The 27,211-nt window shown below is 37.6% G+C and overlaps 1 protein-coding gene across 1 annotated transcript in view; it reads left to right on the top strand.

Annotated features, from left to right (window-relative positions):
- NEMP2 (nuclear envelope integral membrane protein 2) overlaps positions 1 to 27,211 on the top strand; it is a 124,383-nt gene that overhangs the window by 18,639 nt on the left and 78,533 nt on the right. The window contains exon 2 of the mRNA XM_081261521.1: positions 13,754 to 13,817. Coding sequence (XP_081117647.1) covers positions 13,781 to 13,817 — 37 coding nt within the window. The 5' untranslated portion in view covers positions 13,754 to 13,780. The remainder of the gene's footprint in view (positions 1 to 13,753; positions 13,818 to 27,211) is intronic.

Here is a 27,211-nt window from a genome sequence, read left to right as displayed (position 1 = left end):
TGGGTTCGAACCTCAGCACCACATAAAAATAAAGATGTTGTGTCCACCAAAAACTAAAAAATAAATATTAAAAAGTTCTCTCTCTCTCTCTTTGTCTCTCAAAAAAATCATAAATTGTTAAAAATGGGGGGGGGGAGTGTGACTTTAATAAAAAATCAAGCTGGAATTGCATTGCATTGCATTTGCATCTATAGATCTGGAGAGTACTCCTATCTTAACAATTTTAAATCTCCAAGTCCACAAACATGGGGTGTCATTTCATTTATTTTTATTTTTTAAGTTAATTAATTATTTTAATTAGGTATATATGACAGCAGAATGTATTTTGATTCATTGTACACAATTGCAGCACAACTTTTCATTTCTCTGGTTGTACACGATGTAGCATTGCACCATATATGCAGTCATACAAGTACCTAGGGTAATAATGTCCATTTCATTCCACTGTCTTTCCTGCCCCCATAAACCCTCCTCTCCCTGCCTCTCTCTCTCCTTTACCTAATCAAAGTTCCTCCATTTTTCCCATGGCCTGCCTGCCATCATGGTTCAGCATCCACTTATCAGAACATTCGGCCTTTAGTTTTGGGGAATTGGCTTACTTCACTTAGCATAATATTCTCCATCTCCATCCATTTACCTGCAAATGTCATAATTTTATTTTCTTTTAATGCTGAGTAATATTCCATTGTGTATATTTACCACAGTTTCTTTATTCATTAATCTTTCAAAGGGCATCTAGGTTGCTTCCACAGTTTAGCTATTATGAATTGAGCTATTACACTGATGTGGCTGTGTTACTATAGTATGCTGTTTTAAGTCCTTTGAGTATAGACTGAAGAGTGAAGTAGCTGGGTCAAGTGGTGGTTCCATTTCAAGTTTTCTGAGGAATCTTTATACTGCTTTCCAGAGTGGTTGTACCAATTTGTAGTCCCACCAGCAAGGTATAAGTGTGCCGTTTCCCCCACATCCTCACCAACACTTATTGTTGTTTGTATTCTTGATAATTGCCATTCTAACTGGTGTAAGATTTGCATTTATCTAATTACTAGAGATATTGAATATTTTTTCATATATTTGTTGATCGATTATATATCTTCTTCTGAGAAGTGTCTGTTCAGCTCCTTAGCCCATTTATTGATTGGGTTGTTTGTTTTTATGGTGGTAAGTTTTTGAGTTCTTTAAATATCCTGGAGATTCTATCTGACATGCACATGGCAAAAATTTGCTCCCAAAATGTAGATTCTCTCTTCACCTCATTTTTTCTTTTGCTGAGAAGAAGCTTTTTAGTTTGAATTCATCTAATTTATTAATTCTTGATTTTATTTTTTGTCATTTAGGAATCTTGTTAAGGAAGTTGGGACCTAATCCAATGTGATAGATTTGGGCCTACCTTTTCCTCCATTAGACCCAGGGTCTCTGGTCTAATTCCGAGGTCCTTGATCCACTTTGAGTTGAGTTTTGTGCATGGTGAGAGATAGGGATATGCATGGCTTTCCAGTTTTCCCAGTACCATTTGTTGAATAGACTATCTTTTCTCTAATGTATGTTTTTGGCTCTTTTGTCCAGTATGAGATAACTATATTTATGTGGGTTTTTCTCTGTCTTCTATCCTGTACCTTTGGTCTAATGTCTATTTTAGTGCTAATACCATGCTGTTTTTGTTACTATAGTTTTGTAGTATAGTTTAAGGCCTGGTATTGTGATGCCTCCTGCTTCTCTCTTCTTGTTAAGGATTGCTTTGACTATTCTGGGTCTCTTATTCTTCCAAATAAATTTATGATAGCTTTTTCTGTTTCTATAAGGAATGACTTTGGGATTTTAATTGGAATCACATTGAATCTGTATAGCACTTTGGGTAGTATGACCATTTGGGGAGTATTAATTTTGCCTATCCAAGAACATGGGAGATATTTCCATCTTCTAAGGTCTTCTTCAATTTCTTTCCTTTTTATATTTATTTATTTATTATTTATATATAATAGCAGAATGTATTACAATTCTTATTACATATATAGAGCTCAATTTTTCATATCTCTGGTTATATACATAGTATATTCACACCAATTTGTGTCCCCATACATGTACTTTGGATAATAATGATCATAACATTCAACCATCATTAATTACCCCATGCCCCCTCCCTTCCCCTCCAACCCCTCTGCCCTATCTAGAGTTCATCTATTCCTCCCATCCTCTCCCTCCCTATCCCACTATGAATCAGCTTCCTTATATCAAAGAAAACATTCGACATTTGGTTTTTTGGGATTGGCTATCTTCACTTAGCATTATCTTCTCTAACTCCATCCATTTACCTGAAAATGCCATGATTTTATTCTCTTTTATTGTTGAGTAGTATTCCATTGTGTATATATGCCATATTTTTTTATCCATTCATCTATTGAAGGGCATCTAGGTTGGTTCCACAGTTTAGCTATTGTGAATTATGCTGCTATAAACATTGATATGGCTGTGTCCCTGTAGTATGCTCTTTTTAAGTCCTTTGGGAATAGACAGAGGAGAGGGATTGCTTGTTCAATTTCTTTCTTTAGTGTTCTGTAGTTTTCATCATAGAGGTCTTTCACTTCTTTTGTTAAATTGATTCCATTTGTTTGTTTGTTTGTTTGTTTGAGGCTATTGTGAATGAGGTAGTTTTCCTAATTTCTCTTTCAGAGGATTTATCACTGATGTATAGAAATTCATTTGATTTATGGGTATTGGTTTTATATCCTGCTACTTTGCTGAATTCATTTTTTAATTCTGGAAGTTTTCTGGGGGAACTTTTTAGATCCTCTAAGTATAGAATCATATCATCAGCAAATAATGATAGTTTGAATTCTTCTTTTCCTATTTGTATCCCTTTAATTTCTTTTGTCTAATTACTCTGGCTAGAGTTTCAAGGGGTATGTTGAATAGAAGTGGTGAAAGAAGGCATCCCTGTCTTGTTCCAGTTTTTAGAGGGAATGCTTCCAATTTTTCTCCATGTAGAATGATGTTGGCCTTGGGTTTAGCATAAATAACTTTTACAATGTTAAGGTATGTTCCTACTGTACCTAGTTTTTCTAGTAGTTTGAACATGAAAGGGTGCTATATTTTGTCAAATGCTTTCTCTGCATCAATTGATATAATCATATGATTCTTTTAAGTCTATTGATGTGATGAATTATATTTATTGATTTTCGTATGTTGAGCTAAACTTGTATCCCTGTTTTCATTTATTTTGATCTTTATTTTTTTTCAATGGTGTTTTGTAGTCTCAGTGTATGAATGGAAGCATTTATTTTGTTAAATTTATTACTATTTTATTCTTTTTGATGCTATTATTTTTCTCCCAGGGCTAAGGACCGAACTCAGGGCCTTCCACATGCTAGGCAAGTGCTCTGCCAGTGAGCTAAATCCTCAAACCCCTTTTTGATGCTATTTTAAATGAAAGATTTTACCTTTCATTTTCACATTGTTCATTGCTAAAGTATAAATATATCTATATTGATATTTGTATATTGCTCTTGTGTCCTGCAAACTTTCTAAATTTAGTTGTTCCCAGTAGTTTTTTAAATAGATTATTTAGTGTTTTCTCTATATAAAAGACAATATAAGCTACAAATAAAGACAGTTTTATTTTTTTCCTCACTAGTGTGGATGCTTTTATTTTTTCTATTGCCTGAGTATCCAGATCTCCAGTACAGTATTGACTAGAAGAGGCAAGAAGTGACCTCTCTGTTTTTTTTTTTCTTGATAAGGAGGAAAATCCAGTCTTTCACCATTGTGTATGATGTTAGTTTTCGGTTTTTGTAGATGAACTTTATCAGTTCAGGAAGTTCCCCTGAGTATTTCTCTTGAAATAGCTTTGGTGGACAGGGCTGTAGTGTCAAAATGAATGACTTGTGAAAGTTCTTTTAGGACTTCATGTCCTTTCCATTATTTATAATAAGGTTGGAAACATTGCCCACTAAACACAGGTGTGGGTACTCTTTTCCCCCCACCCCCAGAAAAGACTGGATGTTACAGAAGAAGCTCTTTTTTCTCTCTTTTCCTCTCTCCCAAGTATTTTCCCTAATTGCTACCCATATGAAAGCAAACAGTCAATTGTGGTGGGTAAATATAATAGCTTCTTACCATTCTATCCTTATGCTTGTAGGATGCAGTACATTTTTGCATGAATTTCTATCATACATATGCCATGGGTGTTATGTAAAATAAGCTGCAGGAAGTCAGGAAAGGTGTCAACTCCAGAAAAAGTACCTTAACAAACTTCTAAAAGGAAAAGACATTTATCAAATCCAACCAACAATTTAGTTCCCAGAAGAATTGGCATATTAGGATTTGGTCGGCATTCTTGAAAAAGAATTACTGATTTGATGATGATTAAATGCACCAATATACTGCCGGATGCTAAGTGGTACCTTTAAGAAGCTGAGACCCAAAAGCCAATGAAGACTGGCCACCCAGGTAAAAAAAAAAAAAAAAAAGTCCCAGCCAAGGAAAACACAGCATGGTAGAGTTAACTGAATGGCGTTGGTGACTGTTTACTAACTTGTTGTTGCCTGGTAGCTTGCCATTTTCCCCAATGGACTGTATTCATCTCCCACTCTCAACTTCTAGCACTTTGCTTTTAGCTTTATGTAAAGGCTAGGGATCAATAATTACTGCCCTTGGCTGCCCCATGAATCTCTCCCTTAGATGGCAGAATAAAAACACTACATGTCCCCTGTTTTCTGGAACTGACCCTGCACACACCCCAGGTTTGACTCAGTCTTGCATTATTTGTGTATGGCAATCACAATATGAAAAGCAAACTATAATGTTTTTAAAAATCTTTTAAAAAAACATCTCGTGATTTTTAAAGCCAAATAATAAATGGGTTGCTGTGAGTCTTAATAGTTCCCCTCTTTGACTTGAAAACTAGATTTACTACTTGTGATAGAAAAAAAATTATTTTTGGTTTACTTTCATTCCCCCAACTCTAATATTTCAGGCAAGAATTTTCAGGGGAAAAAAGGAACTTTAGAAGAACAAAGGATCTTCCTCCATTTCAGGTGAAACTGTAACCCAATAACACAGTAAGGTGAAGTTAGATAATTAGGAATTATCTCCTTTGCCCCAAAATGATATAATCTATTCCTAACTACTAATGACTGGTAGAAGGGAGGAGAGAAGGGATAGGAAAACAGGAAGAATTGGGATACACTGACAAACAATGCTATACTTTGTCAGGTCTTTGGGTGATTTTCATCAAGTACCATTGATCACTGATTGATGTCAATATCTCCCTCATAGAGATATATTGTTCATCCTGGCCTGGAGAGTCCAGGAACCACTAGAAACAGAGGATAAGAGCTGAGGAGCTGCTTGGAACACTTGGCATAAAGGAAGAACTGAAAGCAAAGGGAGAGGAGACTTGATTTGTAACTTGTCTTATGCTAAACAATGAAGCAAAACAATCAAAAGGCAGGATGATTTTTACTAAGCCTTGATGAGATTTCACACTGATAAGTTGTAAACAAAGTAGAGAACTTGCTCAGGTCTTGGGCTTCTGAGCTGGCTCTGTGGTGAGACAGCATATCCTCAGGGTTTCTCCTGTGACCAGTTAAGAATCCTAGGAGAGGAACTTTCCATTTTACTATTTGGTAATACAAGTCAGGTCCTAATTTTTGGGCAGTTTAAAGAATGGGCAGTAGCTAATGTCATGTAAAAGATGAAAAATGGAAACAATTAAGGAAATAATCACGAAACTCTAAAAGCCATTTCCAAGATTGAACCATAAAAACGTAGGCTAAATACTTAATAGCAATGATCAAGGAGAGGAGAATAAAGAAGACTTTACTGCAACCAAAAAGTCATTTCAGTTCTCACATGGGTGTCCTGAGAAAAATGAGGCTGTAACCCAAAGGAAATGTCAAGACTTGTTTCTTATTAAGTTATTTTTGAGGAAATTTGCGTTTGTGGGTTTATTCTGAGTAAATTTCCCCAGAGAAACATGTGAGGATGTAGAGTGTATAAACAGGGTCCACATGAGAAATGAAAATGACACCCAGAAATAACATAGGGGTCAAATGGAAAGTCTGTGCAGGTGAACTGCTTATTTAGTTCAGTGAATCTTCCCAATCTCTCTGATAGAAAATCTGATTTAATTTGAGGCAGGAAAGGGAGTGGGATATGGTAGCATGGAGGTTGAAGGAAATTCTAATGTCCTTAAAACCATGGACTAGAGAGGGAAATGAAGAATATAAAATTCATCTTTTGTTCTTCCATCTGGATTGTCCTGAACCATTTCGAAACAGAAGATACTTTCTCAGGAATTTTTCTCGGGGGGGGGGGGGGCGGGGGAAGATTACTCAGGCTCCAAATAGAGCCTGACTTCAGATGACTGACATAAAGGCCTTGGGAAGACCCTTGGGTAATGGACTTTAATTAAAACTGAGGAGTAGTGGGTTACCTAAGGTAGGAATAGAAGTGTCCATAAATGCAATAATTTCAACATGTTAGGAAAATTAAAAATTCGATATTTTAGGAACACATATAACAAAATATAGTTATAGTATACCATTAAGATTATCAGTAAGATTTTGCTTTTTCTTTTGAGGTACTGGGGATTAAACCCAGGTCCTCCTCATGCTAGGCAAACACTCTACCACTGATCAACACCTCCAGCTCTTTTTATTTTTTATTTGGCAAGAGGGTCTAGCTAAATTTCTCAGGTTGGCCTCAAACTTGAGGTCCTCTTCATTCAGCCTTCTAAATAGCTGAGATTATAAGTATGGACCACCACACCTGACTAACAAGAAATTTTTATCAAAAACTAGTCTTAGGGTTTAGGGTCAAGAACTCAGCACATGGATTCTGTATCTGTGAGCTCTAAGGGGAAGCAAGAGGTATCCAAAAATAGTTTCCTTCTATTGAAGAGGATACACTGCAGTGATCATTTCCGCTGATATTGTGGGGTTGTGTTAAGAGCTCCATGTTATGTGAGCCACAATTTATGCAGCTCATTATTTATTATGTAAGAGTATATTGTTCCAATCAACTCAAGAGAGAATTTAAATGGTTTTAACCAGTTAAGTTTTAACACATTTTATTACATACTGAATTATTATACTGCATGGTAATTAGACATGAATATTACACTTATTTTTTTTCTTTTCATTTTGTCATTTCTTGAACATTTAAAACCAAGGTCAGTTTATGTTCCTGATGCCAAGTACCTTTTAACCATCTATATTAGTATGTTTTCTGTTACCATAACAAAATACTATACTATACGCTGGGTATTTAAAAAGAAAAGAAGTTTATTTAACTCACAGTTTTAGAGGCTGAAAATCCAAAGAGCACAGCACCAATTCTGGTGAGGGCCCCTAGCTACATCATCTTGGAAGAGGGTATCATAATGGCAGGAGCACTAGCAAGAGTAAAAGGTAATCAGGCAAGACAGGAAGCCAAAAGAGGGAGCACAGCCAGTCTGGTTAATTTTAAGCAACTGTTCAAACTTACCAAAGGGTACCCTGAGAACTGCTTTAATCTCTTCAGAGGAGAGTTGCCTCAGTGATATTCCACTACTAAGCTCAACAGCTTAAAATCCTCCCTCCTCTCTACCACCACACAGAGGACCAAGGCTCCAACACATGAACTGCTGGGAGACAGACCACATCCAAACAATAGCATTATTATCCTTTTTTCCCCCATAACTTTTTAGTCATCTATGTGATTCAATTTCTTCTCCTCAGTACCTGAGCCCATGCCCTTGAGTTGGGGATTTCTGTATCTAAGTATTTTATCCCAACATGTCTCTGCTCTTCCCTCATCTCATTCATTCTTGAAGATTTGAGCCAGCTGCATTTTCGTCCCCATTCCTGCTACTTATGACTTAGGCAAGGAAAGGCTTAACATGGCAGGAATCCTGGGGCATAAAATAAAATTGCAGACATCAACAGAAGGGCAACAGTAACATTACAATGTTGTAGATGGGAAAGAAAAAGAACAGAAATGGCAAAGGGAAGGTGACAAGGGAAGTGGGATTCCTATAATTTAGATTCCTCTGTAAATTGTATTGGAGTACCAATGACATGCCCTCTCTACAAGAGCAAACAAGCAAGAGGAGATGTGAAACAATAAGAAATATACAACTAGTCTGTGTGTTCGCCCTGCCCTGTTTCCTAGCACACAGCTCCGAACCCCCTTGGAATTTCCTAAGCAATAAGTGTCTTTTTGTTTGCTCATGAAATAACTGATGACTAGGAGTTCCTGGATACACTCTAAATGGGGGCTGGTTACCTGGGGAACCAACAGTGTGATTAGAGGGTTGAAACTTTCATCCCCACCCCCTGACCCTCAAAGAGGGGAGAGGTTTGGGGCTGAAGGTTGAGTTAATCACTGAGGGACAATGGTTTAATCAATCATGACAATGTAATGAAGCCTCCACAAAAACCCAAAGAGGGTTTGGAGAGGTCCAGGTTGCTAGGAAGTGCTAAGAGGGTGGCAGAACTCAAAACGGGAATGGAAAGTCCGTGCCCCTTCTCCATACTGCCCTAGTCATTTCTTCCAAATGGCTTTTCATCTGTATCTTTTGTAACATACTTGATAATAAACTGTTAAACATAACAAATAATAAACTTCTAAACTTGTAAACAAATTTCCCTGTGTTCTGTGAGGCATTCTAGCAAATGATCAAACCTGAGGAGGGAGTTTCTGGAACTTCTAATTTATAGCTGGTTAGTCAGAGGCAAGATTGGAATCTGAGCTTGTGATTGGCATCTGAAATTGAGGAAAGTCTTGTGGAACTGAGCCCTTGACCTGTAGAATCCACACTAACTTTGGTTAGTGCCAGAATAGAGTTAAATTATAGGACTCCCAGTTGGTGTTAGAGAATTGGTCAATGTGGGAAAAAACCCATATACATTTTGATGACCTGAAGTGTTCTGTGTTGAGAGTATAGCAGGAGAAAACACTTGGTTTATTTTCCTGTTATGCAGGAGACCTCTTTGTAACTGTAATAGTTGCAAAGATCACCAAGACCCGCTCCAGGAATGAAAACGTTATTCTCTCCAGTTACAGCACTCAGCTGTCAGTCTTAGGAATTGTCTGGGGCTGGGGTTGTGGCTCAGCAGTAGAGCACCCGACTAGCACGGGTGAGGCCCTGGGTTCGATCCTCAGCACTACATAAAAATAAATAAATAAAATGAAGGTATTGTGTCCAATTACAACTAAAAAATCAAAATTAAAATAAAAATTGTCTGGGTTCAGGAGAACTGAACTGCCTGGCCCTTGACCACCCTCTTTCTTGTAGCATCTTATATCCAATGACTAGTCAAATATAAAGACCAGCTCCTTCACTCCAACAAGAGACATCTCTGAAAATCCACCTCATCTTCAGAGTTCACTGTGGAGTCAGCTGAGGCTTTCTTTGAGCCTAGCTCCTCCCTCTATCTATGCTTTCTTCCCTTCCCTTCGACAGGTGGTGAAGCCAGGGGTACTCCCTACGACCTGTATACCAGCCTCCATTCCGGAGTTTGCCTCCTGGGGCCCCATCCTGTGGGACTGAGTGTGCATGTCTATAAAACAGAACATGAGCACAGCAGCAAATGAAAAATAGATGTATTGGGCTTCAAAAGGTAAACCTTCACACATCAAAGGACATTATCAGCAGAGTGAAAAGGCAACCTGTGGAATGGAAGAAAATATTTACAAGCCATATATCTAATAAGGGATTAAAATCCAGAATATATAAAGAACTTCTACATCTCAGTGGTCAAAAAGATCAAAACATGGGCAAAGGGTTTAAATAGACATTTGTCCAAATAAGATATACAGATGCCAGTAAACCCATAGAAAATGCTAACATCACTAATTATTAGGGAAATGCAATTCAAAATCACAAGAGATGCCACTTCATTCCCATTGGGATGGCCAGAAAATAAATGTTGGTGAAGATGTAGAGAAATTGGAACTCTTTTTTTTTTTAATATTTTTTTAAGAGAGAGTGAGAGAGGAGAGAGAGAGAGAGAGAATTTTTAATATTTATTTTTTAGTTCTTGGCGGACACAACATCTTTGTTGGTATGTGGTGCTGAGGATCGAACCCGGGCCGCACGCATGCCAGGCGAGCGCGCCACCGCTTGAGCCACATCCCCAGCCCAGAAATTGGAACTCTTATGCATTGCTGATAAGAATGTAAATGGTACTGCTACTGTGGAAACCAAAAAAGCTTCCAAAGTAAGTCTAATATACAGCTAATATTGACAACTGCTATAATTAAACCCATGAAGTCCCACTAACCCAGATTTGCCTGCAAAGGTACTCAGTGTAATCATGGACCTTTAGAATTACAAGGAAACTGAAAGCACATCTGGTCCACAAACAGAATACAATTAGTGTATAACACAGCAATTTCACTTCTGAGCATATTCTCCAAATAATTTAAACAGGGACTCAGATATCTGTGCACCAATTTTACAACAAAATAATTCACTGTAGCCAAAAGATGGGAACAGCTCAAATACCATCAATAGATGAGGGGTAAACAACATGTGGTATGTACATACAATGGAATATTATTCAGCCTTAGAAAGGAAGGAAATTCTGACACATCCTACAACATGGATGAACATTGAGGGCATTAGGCTAAGTGAAATAACCAATCACAAAAGGCAAATACTGTGTGATTCTACTTGTATGAGGAACCTAGATAAGTCAAATTCATAGAGGCATGAATTGGAATGGTATTTGCAAGGGGTTGGGGGAGGAAGGAATAGGGAATTAGTGTTCAGTGGGTACAGGGCTTTGGTTTGGGATAATGAAATTTCTGGAAATGGATGTTGCACAACAGTGTGTATAATTAATGCCTCTGAGCTGTGCACTTAAAAATGGTTAAAACAGCGCTGGAGCTGTGGCTCAATGGTAGAGTGCCTGGCATGCGTGAGGCACTGGGTTTGATCCTCACATAAAAATAAAATAAAGGTATTGTGTGCACCTACAACTAACAAAATGTATTTTTAAAAATGGTTAAAACAAAAAGTTTTTGTATATTTTGCTTCAATAATAATTATTTAACTAAAAAATACAAGAGTGGGGTACATACCTGTAATCCCAGCTTCTTGGGAGGCTAGGGGAAAAGGATGTTCAAGGCCAGCCTGCGAATTTAGCAAGACCCTGTGTCAAAATAAAATAAAAAGGATTGGGATGCAGTTCAATAGTAGAATAAGATAACAAATAACCAAATTAACAAATGGGCCAAGGACCTGAACAGACACTTCTCAGAGGAGGACGTACAATCAATCAACAAGTACATGAAAAAATGCTCACCATCTCTAGCAATCAGAGAAATGCAAATCAAAACCACCCTAAGATACCATCTCACTCCAGTAAGATTGGCAGCCATTATGAAGTCAAACAACAATAAGTGTTGGCGGGGATGTGGGGAAAAGGGTACACTTGTACACTGCTGGTGGGGCTGCAAAATGGTGAGGCCAATTTGGAAAGCAGTATGGAGATTCCTGGGAAAGCTGGGAATGGATCCACCATTTGACCCAGCTATCGCACTTCTCGGACTATTCCCTGAGGACCTTAAAAAAGCGCTCTATAGGGATACGGCTGCATCAATGATTATAGCGGCACAATTCACAATAGCTAGACTGTGGAACCAATCTAGATGCCCCTCAATAGATGAATGGATAAAAAAAATGTGGCATCTATACACAATGGAGTATTATGCAGCACTAAGAAATGACAAAATCATAGAATTTGCAGGGAAATGGATGGCATTAGAGCAGATTATGCTAAGCGAAGCTAGACAAGCCCTAAAAAACAAATGCCAAATGTCTGCTTTGATATAAAGAGAACAACTAAGAACAGAACAGGAAGGAAGAGCATGAGGAAAAGACTACAGTAAACAAAGACGAATGGGGGAAGAGAAATGGAGAGAGAAGGGAAAGCACATGGAAATAGTAGGAGACCTTCAATGATACATAGAATTATAAGAGGTTATGAGGGGCAAGGGGGTGGGAAAAAAAGGGAGAGAATTGAACAACAGCAGGGGAGGTAGAGAGGGAAGATGGGAGGGGAGGGGAGGGGAGGGGGGATAGTAGGGGATAGGAAAGGTAGCAGAATACAACAGTCACTAATATGGCATTATGTAAAAATGTGAATATGTAACAGATGTGATTCTGCAATCTGTATTTGGGGTGAAAATGGGAGTTCAAAACACAATTTGAGTCAAATGTATGAAAGATGATATATCATGAGCTATGTAATGCTTTAAATAATCAATTAAAAAAAATAGTAGAGTGCCCCTGAGTTTAATCACCAACAGCAAAAAAAAAAAAAAAAAATAGCACCTAGGACCACATGTGCTTTCAGTTTCCTTGTAATTCTAAAGGTCCATGATTACACTAAATACCTTTGCAGCCAAATCTGGGTTAGTAGGACTTCAGGGGTTTAATTATAGCAGTTGTCATTATTAGCTGTATATTAGAACTACTTTGGAAGCTTTTTTTTTTTTTTGAGTATGCCTTGACTACACCATAGTGATTCATATGTGATTGTCTCTAAGCCTTGGTACTTTTAAAAGCTGCTGGTGATACCAATATATAAACACAGTTAAGATTTACTGGGCTAGAAGAATACAGGCCATAGCTTCCCTGCTCACTTGCTATTATTGCCCTGAGGATTTGGCCACCTGCTTATCTTTCTAGACTCATCTTTCTGACTCCTTTCTCCTACACACAGACAAACTATAACTGAACCACTTCTCTCCTGTCAAACCCTATCTGACTTCTATCCCTTTGTTCATGTTTCCTCTGACGAGACCGCCTTCCTCAGATTGATGCCACCCTAGTGGACCCCTTCTTGGAAAACTTTCCCTCGGCATCCTCATGTGTGCCTCTGTTCTGAACTCTGGAAACATTTCACGTGGCAGCCCCCATCCTGGGAACTTTGTGGGGATCTGCATACCTCACAGGGCAGCGAGTGAGTCTGCTTACCTGCTTTCCTAGTACAAGGTAGGAGCCAGGCACCAAGAAAATTGTTAATAGATATTTATCTAACAGATTTCTTTAATAAGAGACCATTCATTCACAATTAAATAGTATTTTTAAAGAAAATGCTTTGGGAAGAATTAGCATGCCTGTATAAACAAGGCGGTTTTTATAAACCATTCACTGAACCATTATTATGTTTCATGGATTGTGTTAGTGCTTTACTTGGAGTTTCTTATTGAATCTCCACAGCAACCCTAGGAGCAGATAGTATTAGCTCCATATTAGAAGAGAAAATATTCAGTCAGGTAAAGAACCTGTCTGGGATCCCAGCTAGTGTGCAGCAGAGCTGGGAATTTCTTTGGGGATATAAGTGATGGTTCCTAATATGGGGAAAGGGACAGAGCAAATATGTTAGAGATCAGTAGGAATCTAAAAGGAGGTGAGGGGCTCTTGTTATTGATAGGAAAGAAGGAGAGCCACAGACAGAAAAGACAAACTTTAACATTTTCCCTATTTTGCTCAGCCTTCAGATTAATTGAGTAGTTATTTAAATCACAAACACAGACTGGAAGGTGGGCACTATGAAATTCATTCCTCAGATAAATTCAACTAAATTCAACCCAACAATATTTATTGAAGTTCTGTGGTTTCCAGAAACAGTGCAAGACCTTAATGCCACACACAAACGACACAAGATCTTTGCCAACAAAGTTCTCACTCTAGTGGGGATGAGAGGTACACTATCAACAGATATGCCACGTACAATGGTATATTTATTTTTTCTTGCAGTTCTGGGTGTTGAACCTAAGGCCTTGTATGTACTCTACCACTGAGCTATATCACCATCCCAATGGTATGTATTCTTATAATCAACGTATGTGTTAAGAATTATGAAATACAAAGAAACTCAGTTTTCCAGAGAAACCAGGGAGGGTTTCACAATAGAACTGGCGTTTGAACTTGGTGAATGAATAGAAGATCACGTGGAAAGTGAAAATGTAAAGTTTAGCAGTTGCAAAAGTATAACTAGTAGGTTAAAAACTAGCCATTGAGTCAGGATTATCGTGGCAGATATCTTAGTCTGTTTTGTGCTTCTATAACAGAATCCCTAAGACTGAATAATTTATAAAGAATGGAGATTTATTTCTAATAGTTCTGAAAGTTGGGAAGTCCAGGGTTGAGGGTCATGTATCTGGTAGGGCCTTCTTCCTACATCATCCAATGGCTTAAGGTGAAAAGGCAAGAGCATTAGCAGGTGGTGGTGGAGGGGGAGGAGGAGGAGGAAGAGGGAATTTTTCCTTTTATCAGGAGCCCATTCTTAGGAAAACAGCATTAATCTGTTCAAAAAGGCAGAGCCCTCATGACCAAATCACTCCTGAAAGGTCCACCCTGTCAACAATATTGCACTGGGGATTAAGTTTCAATACATGAATTTTCAGGGACACACTGAAGCCATAGCAATGGGGGAAGAGAGGCAGGAGAGGGGAAAAGAGAGAGAGAGATCTTTCCCTGGATTTTCAGTTTCCCTTTTGTACGAGTTCTCTTTGTTCTCTCATTCAGGTCTCCAAAGATTCTATGTCCACTGCATCACTTCGCCTCCCAGAAGTGCTTTAATGTTATCTGGCAGTCAGGCATTCATTAAAAAAAATCAACAATATGTTATTCTGTTGTCTCCCTAACCTGACATCGTGGAAACCTGGGAATCTTGATTTTTCTCACTTTTTTTCACTCCCTTTTCTCAATTGCTCACCAAGTTGTAATGATTATTTTAAGACTATTAATTATAATTATCTAAATATTATTATATATAACCAAGAATCCCAGGTTTCTAGTTTAAACAACTAGGCAACTTGATTGAATTAACAAAACTAAGAACATAGAAGTAGGTTAACATTCAGTTGTTGTTCTTATTTTACTTTATTTTTTATCTGTTGTTATTTAATTAGTTATACATGAAAATCGAATACATTTATGCACTTTGATATATCATACATAGATGGGATATAATTTCTCATTTTTCTGAGTATACATACAGTCAAATCATAGTGGTCATGCATATATACATAAATAATAATGTCTATTTCGTTCTACTATCTTTCCTATCCCCACATCCCCTCCTCTCCCCTATCACATAGAATGTAAAGTACCAGGGACATTTAACTAGAGCAGAAATCATATAGTAGGCATGATGACGTGATCCAAGATGCCATACATCTGGGAGGCAAAGTGGTATAGTGGACATGGCTTTGGAACTCAAGAGACCAAAGCTCCCCAACTGCCACTTAATTCTGTGAACACTTGAGGATAGGACCAATCCTTTCTGAATCTCACACACAAAATAGAAACAATATTAACTGGGGGTTGTGTTCAGATCAGCAATAGTGTATGCAAGCTCTGAGCACTGCTGGGCTAAGTTGGCATTTTGTAGTTTTTGTTGTTTAAGCACAGGGTCAGAAATAATTGACTTAGAGGAGGATAAGGAAGGGACAATGACCTGTGTTTAAAAGAGGAAAAGAAACAAGGGGAAAGACTATTTCCTCAAAGTGCTTGGCTTAAGGCAAAGTGGAATGACCATTCCTAAAGGGATTTTTTATGTTCTAGAAGTAAATGCTTTGCAGGTAGGAATGAAACCATACACCATATTCATTTCATACCATCATCACTCTCAAAGGAGTAAAATCCCTATGGTGTTCGCGCTGGTCTTCACACTAACCCTATACATGCTCTTTTCCAACCCCTTCCAGAGGAGAAGGGAGGACAATGGGCAGAAGGACCATCCCTCTCAGCTTATTCATACCTGGATTTCCTTGCAGGTGTAACATATCCTTTCACTTTAGAGCAAAAGGTCAATGAAATTCATTAATTCCTAACTAATAACCAGTTGATTAAATTATAATGATTAAAATGATGTCCTTTCCTATTTTGAAAAGATGAAGGAATCAAAACAGTAGGGGAGATTTGAATGTTGAAATTGGATAAACAGTTGGGAGAGTTGTTTAAAATTAGATGTTAAGCACTAGAGCTGTTGCTCAGTGGTAGAGTGCTTGCCTAGCATGTGTGAGGCGCTGGGTTCAATCCTTAGCACCACATAAAAGTAGATTAAATAAAGGCATTCTGTCCATCTACAACTACAAAGAAAGAGAGAGAGAGAGAGAGAGAGAGAGAGAGAGGTTTAAAACAAAAGTGAAGAATGAGTATACAGAAAGCACTTCAGTTTTGGCTTTGAGTGGGTTTCCAATATTTGACTGACATTAACTACATGTAAGATGTTTGTTGTACGATGTTTGTTGTAAGATGCCATTGTTGGCAGCTATACATCTAGAAATTTTTGAAACTGTTGTTATGTTGACTTTGTTCTAAATGAGTATTGTTCTCTGAGAATTTCAGAACCATCCTAGAACCAACCCAGGAACTTTGTTCTCTGAGAGTTTCAGAACCTTCCAAAATGCCAGAGCTTCCCAGACATTAGTGCAATTCAACACACAGAAAAGCACTGTATGCAAGATGCCACACACCACCAAGATGCCAGGGAGTGAGATGAATAAAAGTAGCCCGGCCCTAAGTGTGCTTCCAGTGTGGGAGACTTGGAGGTGGCTAAGGGGTGCATATAGAAAATGAGGGTGAGGGAGGTGATGTCCACATAAACAAGTATATTTACAAATTCCCCAGAATGACTGGAGTCTTGACCTATTTGCAGCCATTATGTAATCACTGAAACAAGTCCAGATAAATTATTCAAAATCTCCAAATGCCAATTCCTTTTAATTTTAAATAACAAGCATCCCTGAGAGGGATGATTTTCAGAACGATGACTAAGGGAAAATATTTTTCCAGCAGGGTTTTTGCACAGGAAAAATTTCATTGCTTCCATCCCTTCATCCCACACCCCACATTCCATACCCTTTGGTGTAAAAATATTTATATTTAAATAATTTTAAATGTCATGCATTTCTAATTAAAAGCAATTCTGTGCTCAGAAGAACAGAGATTACTTACTTTAAATCAATGAAAAAAACTAAATTTTCCTCAAAGGAAAATTTCATGAGATTCAGTGGTAGTTTAAGTGTAATGAGTTTAATCCTATTCGTTACAAGTGGTCTCTGGTGATTATTGATGTCCCAGCTGCCTCCTGCAGCAGGAGTATATAGGACTTTCCTGATATTCTTTCCTTTATCTCTTATCCTTCCTACCTTTAAGTACCCAAGGACTGCTTTTGCACAAAATATTTCAGTTCCCTTGAAAACTGCATTTCCCTCTGCCTTACCCTCTGGTCGGTGGGATCCATCTGATGAAAGGTCCTTGATTTCAGCTACCCACAGCCTTTCTTCTGTAACACCACAGCCTATTTCTTTATTTTCTGCACAGCCAGAAAACTGCATTCCCTTACCCAAAGTGATTGGTTCAGGAATGGAAACATTTGGAAGACAAGTCAATCAAAGCCTATAGCAAAGAAGTAGTAAAGATGAGGAGAGGTAACTTCCTGATGATTTTATGTTACTCCTTGGATTCCACTCTCCCTGTCATGATTAATTCCATGTTTCAGAAACACCAGTCTACCTGTTGTTGTGGGTTTTGGGGGTCTTTTTGTTTCTTTTTTTTATTGTTTGTTTTTACAAATGATTACATTTGTCTGTAGACTTTGGGTAAAGCAGATTACTCTCCATAATGTGGGAGGCCCTCATTTAATCAGTTGAAGGCCTTAAGTGCAAAGACTGAAGTTTCTCAGAGTACTACAGAGTACAATATAGAACCTTGGTTGAGCCTAATGCCCTGCATAATTTGGACTCAAGACTGTAACATCAACTGTTAATCTGAATTTCCAGCCTGCTGGCCCACTCTGTAAGTTGCCCTCGTAAGCACAAGTGAATTCCTTAAAATATCACCCCTCATGGATTCTGTTTCTCCGGAGAACCCCAATTAATGCACTGACAATGTACTTTCATCTTTGAATTATCCAATGTCTTACTTTTGTGTTTGTTTTAGCCAGCTTGAATAGAGTTTCCATCACCTGACACTAAGAGTTGAACAGTCCAGAGTATAAATGGATGGAGTCCCCTATAGGTTAATTAATGAAAGATTTTCCCAGGATTTTGCCTTCCTTATTAGCTACAAGTAACAAGCTACTTAAGGACACAATTGTGTCTGATGCTTTTTTTGCTTCAAATTCCTTGAAACTTGATCAGGCTAATAAATGTTGACTGAGCTGAATTACAGAATGAGGTGGCCTGGAATGCTCACCTATTGGGATTACCCTTTTATTTTGAGATTAATATCCTTTGACATTGAAGAAATCCAACAGTGACTGCAGGTTTTATCATTTGTATTAAGAACCATAGAAAGTAGGTTCAATAGCATTATTGTTATAGAATTGTTCAGAGGTTGTTGCAGTGACTTTATTTATGTCCTTATATGTATATGTCTGTTATAGATGTACACAGGTTTCATTCTGGATGTTTGGATTGGATAGTACACACTTCTTAGCTCCACCAAACCAGCACCCTTCCAAGGACACTGGTCAGAATTAGCATAGACACTGTATATTTGTTTGCTAGGGTGACTATCACACAGAAAAAACATCAGAAATCCATTGCCTCATAGTTCTGGATGCCAGAAACCCAAGATCAAGGTTGAAAGTAGGGCCATACTCCCTCTGAAGGCACTAGGGAAGTATTGTTTCCAGACCTTTCTCTTAGCTTCTGGTAGTCCCTTGGCTTGTGGAAGCATAACTTCAGTCTTCACGTGGCATTCTCTCTGCATATGTGACAATCTCCAAATTTCCCTTTTTTATGAAGACACCATTCATACGGTATTACAGGCCCACCCTACTCATTACCTCATCTTAACTAATTACACTTGCAACAGCCCTGTGTCCAAATAAGGAGACATATTCTGAGGTACCAAGAATCAGGATTTTAACATGAATGTTGAGGGGAGACAACTCGGTTCATGACAATGTTTGTATTTCCTTAACCTTCAGAGCAACATTCATAGGCAGGCACTAGAGCTGAGCGAGTGATAGGAGGAAGGAACACTGGTCTCCAGAGCTAGGAAATACATTGCTAGAACTACTCACTTACTGCCCTATAGTTACTGCTATATATTACTATGCCAAGCAGTTATTGTTATTTTTACTGCAGTGCTAGAGATCAGATCCAGCATGCTAAGCACATGCCCTGCCTCTGAGCTATACACCAGCCCTAAGCAAACAATTTCTACTCTGGCACTCCAGGCTTGCAACCTACTCTAGTGAGTTCTCTTTCCTTCTCCCATATTTTCTAGTTAGTTTTTAACCTATTGCTTCCTTCTCCTTGAAGAGCAAATAACCAAGAAACAAGAATTAGAAACAACAGAAAAAGAAAGGAAGTAGAGAAAGAGTGTTTTTAAATAACAGTGTTTAAAATGACACATGCATTGTTTTCTGTGACATATAGAACCAAGATAAACACAAAAAGTAATTTTATCAGGTTCCAGTTGTTTTTTATCACTCAGACAGAATGGTGCTCCATAGAACCTGAGGAACATTGTGCTATTGCAAACTCTCTGTACCAGAGCAGGAGGAAGCCAGTGCATCTGACTCTTGCCAAAGACAATTCTTCCAAGTGTCTGGGGAGAGGGAACCTAGATGGGGGGAATGGGGTTCTTCAAGGAAGCCAGTGATTGTGTGTAGACAATTTGACTAAGGGACACTGACAACAGTCCCACATGCCATCTCTGTCATGCTTGCTATAGGTCAGTCACCTACTCTTTTTTTTTTCTTTTTCTTTCCACATTTTTTAAATTGGTGCGTAATAGTTGTACATAATAATGGGACTGACCCCTAATCCTGAAAATTTCCAGCATGGTCCCTGGTTCATAAAGATTCATGAGCACCAGGCTTGTTGCAGTGGTTAATAGCATGTAGCTCCTATATAGCCAAGTAAATAAGTACCAGATTAGAGGCCCAGCACCTACATAAAAGATACAGATTCTAAAAAAAAAATTAAAGTTTTAAATGAATTAACAATGTTATTACTACTGATACTTGACATATTACTAATAAATCAGTAGGAAATTTGGGGAAAGATGATGAAAATTTTATGGGCCAGAAAGAATATATTTTGTCCAGATCTCATCGGAAATCACAGACATTTCATGAGTTTTCCTCTGATTCTTCCAGAACTGCCAAGGAGAAAATAAAAGGTTATCCCAGAGCTTCAGCTTTTCTCTCATCTACTCGATGCCAAGTAGTAAAATGAGAGAAAATGGAATTCTCACCATATTTGAATCATATAAGTCAGAGGTTTTGCTTTATAAAAATCCAGCCTACTTAAAATGGGCCCAACTCCTGGCCTACAGTGTCCAAAAAATGTTATTTGAAATAAATTGCACTCTATTAACAAAACAAAACCCACCACTTGTAATATTTTTCTGTTTTTCGGAGCAAAATACAAGTCAAGATAAGATGTATACTCTGAAGAAGGCTATGTCCGTAAGCTTCAGATTAAACTATATTAATTTATAGCCAATCTTTTTTTAATTAATTAATTAATTAATTTATTTATTTATTGATGCCTAGGATGGAACCCAGTGCCTCACACATGCTAGGCAAGGGCTTCATGACTGAGCTACAATCCCAGCCCCTCTAGTTACTCTTTAGATATGAGGTTTGCTCATAAGGTTATTTGGTAAAGTCAGTATTGTATGCAAACTACAATTTTCAGGTAGTAAAATGCTTTATGCCTGTGTGACAACATTGTAAAATGGATCTAGACAATTTCAAAATACAAACAAAAAAATAGTTGCTCTAATAACTAGTTTAATTTGAGAACTGGAGTAAAATATAACTTTTTCTCCTAAAATGTGTTTTCCATGGTGCATCAAAGCAGTTTGCAAAGCTTGGGGGAAGAAAAAAAATACCACCTGATACAATATTCAGTGGAAGGCCAGCAGTGCTACAAGTTATGAAAACAATGAATGGATCACTAACATTCTTCAAGGTAAAGGCTCAAATCATTGACAATATACCACAGAGAAGCAGTTATCAATTACAGTTTAAAATAATATGTGTAATATTGGCTTGCTTTGGAATAAGATCAATTTCCTAAAAAACACTTGTAAGCATCTTTGACTAAATTCCATAAATAGAATAATTTCTAGAATAAATATATGGAGAAAAAAATCATTTTCTATTCTCTCTCTCTCTCTCTCTTTCTCTCAGTTTTCTCTTAAATCTCACTAAAGGTCCTCAACCCAGAGGAAAGCAGTGGTTTTCAGTGGGGGGGGGGGGTTTAGCACCCCACCCTCCAGACATTTGGAAACATCTAGAAACATTTTTTTGTTGACACATGGAAGGTGAGGACAAGGGTAAAAGGAAGGTGCTACTAGTATCTAGTGGGAAGAGATCAGGGATACCGCTAAACATCCTATAATGCACCAGCCAGTCCCACAACAGAATTATCTGGTTGCAAATATCAATAATTCAGAGACGGAGAAACACTGGTCTAAGGGTACAACAGCCCTTTGAAACCCACATAAGCTGGGGGAATTGCAGATCAGCAGTTCCAGCAAAGAAATTCAATTTTAAAATTGGATGTGTGAGGAAATCTCAGAACTGTTTTGATTCTTTGCCCTACCCCATCTTCTCAAGTAAAATTCTAAAAGAAACATTATGGTAAATAATCAGGATTGTCTATTTTATACCACAGTTTTTCAAAGTGTGGCCTGTGCCTTAGCCTGGGATTTCTGGCAATCATAGTAGACACTCTGTTAGTTTTCTCCTTGGTCCTGAAAGTTCTTACTGTCTATTTTAAAAATGAATGCTGCATGAAATTCTCTATTCCACATAATTCAATTGCATTTTTTGTTTTATTTGTTTTTTCTTTCTCATTCTCCAAGCCCTCGTTTAAGGTAGCATGTAATTTCCAGGTAACAAGTTTCAAGAAAATTGTTTTGTGGATAATAATGGAGACTTTATGATTCACAAGCTCTAGGGGACTTCAGTATAATTTTATTTTCACAAACTAAGAGTCAGTTATGGCAAGTATCTTTCCATTCTTGAAAACCATATAGCACATTTTTATTCCCCAGCCAGTTGCCTGTCCTGCCTACCAAAGCTCTGAACTGATTGTGCTCATGACCTTAGTCTTCTTCAGGGAGCCCACCACTCCTTTATGAACAAGTCTACTGTGGTCAACCAATTGAGGAGGGTTTACCTCAATTAAAATGCCAGAGGCTTTCAAAGTACAGCTGTTAGATACTAGAAAAGTCAGTTATAGCCAGGCACGGTGGCTCACACCTGTAATCCCAGCAACTCAGTAGGCTGAGTGAGGAGGATCACAAGTTCAAAGGCAGCCTCAGCAATTTAGCAGGACCATAAGCAACTTAGGAAGACCCTGTTTCAAAATGAAAAATAAGAAGGCTGGGAATGTGGCTCAATAGTTTAGAGCCTCTCAGTTCAATCCCTGCTACCAAAAATAAAGAAAAAAAAAAAAAGATATTGGTACCAAGCAAGACATTTTAAGCAGATAAAACACCATTTAGCAAAACTACCTGCCAGCCAAACAAACAGAATGCAAGAGAAAACCTAGCAATAATCCATACAATTAACCTGTACAAAATGACACAGTATCTTTTATAACAGTCAAATCATAGAAAGCAGGCTGGGGTTGTGGCTCAGTGGTAGAGCAGTTGCCTGGTATGTGTGAGGCACTGGGTTTGGATCCTCATCACCACATAAAAATAAATAAATAAAAATAAAGGTATTCAGCAAAGTAGCAGGATATAAAATCAACACCCATAAATCAAAGGCATTTCTGTAGATCAAATCCTCTGAGAAGGAAATGAGGAAAACTACCCCATTTACAATAACCTCAAAAAAAAAAAGATACTTGGGAATCAACAAAAGAGGTCTTGGATAGGCAGAATTAATATTATCAAAATGACCATACTACCAAAAGCACTATACTGATTTAATGCAATTCTGATCAAAATCCCAATGGTATTCCCCATAGAAATAGAAAAAGCAATCATTAAATTCATCTGGAAAAATAAGAGACCCAGAATAGCTAAAGCAATCGTTAGCAGGAAGAGTAAAGCAGGTGGCATCACTATACCAGACCTTAAACTATACTACAGAGCAATAGTAACAGAAATAACATGCTACATAAACAAATCCAAGAAGCAAAAGATCAACTATACAGGGAGATAGAGGTTATAAAAAACAAACAAACAGAAATCCTAGAAATGCAGGAAGCAATAAACCAACTTAAAAACTCAATTGAGAATACTACCAGCAGAGTAGAACACTTAGAAGACAGAACATCAGACAATGAAGACAAAGTATTTCAACTTGAAAAGAACATAGACAGCTCAGCAAGACAAGTTAAGAAACCATGAGCAGAACATCCAAGAAATATGGGATAATATAAAGAGACCAAACTTAAGAGTCATTGGGATACAGGAAGGTATAGAGGTCCAAACCAAAGGAATGAGCAATCTATTCAATGAAATAATACGAGAAAACTTCCCAGACTTGAAGAATGAGACAGAATCCCAAATCCTGGAAGCCTACAGGACGCCGAATGTGCAAAATCATAAGAGATCCACACCTAGACACATTATAATGAAGATGCCCAACATACAGAATAAGGAGAGAATTTTAAAAGCTATAAGAGAAAGGAAGCAGATTACATTTAGGGGTAAACCAATCAGGATAACAGCTGATCTGTCAACACAGACTCTGAAAGCTAGAAGATCCTGGAATAACATATTTCAAACACTGAAAGAAAATGGGTTCCAACCAAGAATCGTGTATCCAGCGAAATTAAGCTTCAGGATGGAAGATGAAATTAAAACCTTCCACGATAAACAAAAGTTAAAAGAATTTGCAGCTAGAAAACCATCTCTTCAAAACATCCTCGGCAAAACATTACAGGAAGAGGAAATGGAAAATAACAATGAAAACCAACAGTGGGAGGTAGGACAGTAAAGGGGGAAAAATAATCAAAGAGGAAAACAAACCATGTTTAGTAACATAAATAAACAAATATGGCTGGAAGAACAACCCATACTCAATAATAACCCTAAAAGTTAATGGCTTAAACTCACCAATTAAGAGACACAGGCTAGTAGAATGGATACAAAACAAGACCCAACAATATGCTGCCTACAGGAGACGCATTTGATAGGAAAAGACATACATAGACTGAAGGTGAAAGGTTGGGAAAAATCATATCACTCATATGGACTTCGGAAACAAGCAGGAGTGTCCATACTCATATCAAATAAAATAGATTTCAAGCCAAAGTTAATCAAAAGGGATAAAGAGGGACACTACATACTGCTCAAGGGAACCATACACCAACAAGACATAACAATCATAAATATATATGCCCCAAACAATGGTGCAGCTATGTTCATCAAGCAAACTCTTCTCAAGTTCAAGAGTCTAATAGACCACCATACAATAATCATGGGAGACTTCAACACACCTCTCTCACCACTGGACAGATCTTCCAAACAAAAGTTGAATAAGGAAACTATAGAACTCAATAACACAATTAATAACCTAGACTTAATAGACATATATAGAATATACCACCCAACATCAAGCAGATACACTTTTTTCTCAGCAGCACATGGATCCTTCTCAAAAATAGATCATATATTATGTCACAGGGCAACTCTTAGACAATATAAAGGAGTAGAGATAATACCATGCATCTTATCTGATCATAATGGAATGAAACTGAAAATCAACGATAAAAGAAGGAAGGAAAAATCATGCATCACTTGGAGAATGAACAATAGGTTACTGAATGATCAATGGGTTATAGAAGACATCAAGGAGGAAATTAAAAAATTCTTAGAGATAAATGAAAACACAGACACAACATATCGGAATCTATGGGACACATTGAAAGCAGTTCTAAGAGGAAAATTCATTTCTTGGAGTTCATTCCTTAAAAAAAGGAAAAAACAACAAATAAATGATCTCATACTTCATCTCAAAATCTTAGAAAAAGAAGAGCAAAATAACAACAAAAGAAGTAGAAGGCAAGAAATAATTAAAATCAGAGCTGAAATTAATGAAATCGAAACAAAAGAAACAATTGAAAAAATTGACAAAACTAAAACTTGGTTCTTTGAAAAAATAAATAAAATCGACAGACCCTTAGCCATGCTAACGAAGAGAAGAAGAGAGAGAACTCAAATTACTAGCATACGAGATGAAAAAGGCAATATCACAACAGACACTTCAGAAATACAGAAGATAATCAGAAATTATTTTGAATCCTTATACTCCAATAAAATAGAAGATAGTGAAGGCATCGATAAATTTCTTAAGTCATATGATCTGCCCAGATTGAGTCAGGAGGATATAGACAACCTAAACAGACCAATATCAATTGAGGAAATAGAAGAAACCATCAAAAGACTACCAACTAAGAAAAGCCCAGGACCGGATGGGTATACAGCAGAGTTTTACAAAACCTTTAAAGAGGCACTAATACCAATACTTTTCAAGCTATTTCAGGAAATAGAAAAAGAGGGAGAACTTCCAAATTCTTTCTATGAGGCCAACATCACCCTGATTCCTAAACCAGACAAAGACACTTCAAAGAAAGAAAACTACAGACCAATATCTCTAATGAACCTAGATGCAAAAATCCTCAATAAAATTCTGGCGAATCGGATTCAAAAACATATCAAAAAAATTGTGCACCATGATCAAGTAGGATTCATCCCTGGGATGCAAGGCTGGTTCAATATATGGAAATCAATAAATGTTATTCACCACATCAAAAGGCTTAAAAATAAGAACCATATGATCATCTTGATAGATGCGGAAAAAGCATTCGAGAAAGTACAGCATCCCTTTATGTTCAAAACTGTAGAAAAACTAGGGATAACAGGAACATACCTCAACATTGTAAAAGCAATCTATGCTAAGCCTCAGGCTAGCATCATTCTGAATGGAGAAAAATTGAAGGCATTCCCTCTAAAATCTGGAACAAGACAGGGATGCCCTCTCTCACCACTTCTGTTCAACATAGTTCTCGAAACACTGGCCAGAGCAATTAGACAGACGAAAGAAATTAAAGGCATAAAAATAGGAAAAGAAGAACTTAAATTATCACTATTTGCAGATGACATGATTCTATACCTAGCAGACCCAAAAGGGTCTACAAAGAGCTAATAAATGAATTCAGCAAAGTGGCAGGATATAAAATCAACACGCATAAATCAAAGGCATTCCTGTATATCAGCGACAAATCCTCTGAAATGGAAATGAGGACAACCACTCCATTCACAATATCCTCAAAAAAAAATAAAATAAAATACTTGGGAATCAACCTAACAAAAGAGCACCAATCTCTAGGGTATATAAAGAACTCAAAAAGCTAAGCACCAAAAAAACAATAACCCAATCAACAAATGGGCCAAGGACCTGAACAGACACTTCTCAGAAGATGATATACAATCAATCAACAAATATATGAAAAAATGTTCATCATCTCTAGTAATTAGAGAAATGCAAATCAAAACTACTCTATCATCTCACTCTAGTCAGAATGGCAGCTATTATTAAGACAAACAACAATAAGTGTTGGCGAAGATGTGGGGAAAAAGGTACACTCATACATTGCTGATGAGACTGAAAATTGGTGCAGCCAATATGGAAAGCAGTATGGAGATTCCTTGGAAATCTGGGAATGGAGCCATCATTTGACCCAGCTATCCTACTCCTTGGTCTATACCCCAAAGACTTAAAAACAGCATACTACAGGGGCACAGCCACATCAATGTTTATAGCAGCACAATTCACAATAGCTAAATTGTGGAACCAACCTAGATGCCCTTCAGTGGAGGAATGGATAAAAAAAAATGTGGCATATATACACAATGGAACTTTACTCGGCAATAAAAGAGAATAAAATCATGGCATTTGTAGGTAAATGGATGGCGTTGGAGAAGATAATGCTAAGTGAAGTTAGCCAATCCCAAAAAAACAAATACCGAACAAACGTTTTCTCTGATATAAGGAGGCTGACTCATAGAGGGGTAGGGAGGGGGAGCATGGGAGGAATAGATGAATTTTAGATGGGGCGGAGAGGTGGGAGGGAAAGGGAGGGGGCAGGAGATTAGCAAGGATGGTGGAATGTGATGGACATCATTATCCAAAGTACGTGTATGAAGACACGAATTGATGTCAACATACTTTATATACAAGCAGAGATATGAAAAGTTGTGCTGTATATGTGTAAT

The sequence above is a fragment of the Spermophilus citellus genome, assembly GCF_964194105.1.
Source record: "Spermophilus citellus genome assembly, chromosome: 11".
Lineage (NCBI taxonomy): Eukaryota > Metazoa > Chordata > Mammalia > Rodentia > Sciuridae > Spermophilus > Spermophilus citellus.
Note: the sequence above shows the minus strand (reverse complement) of the source record. Positions and strands in the feature narration are given on the sequence as shown.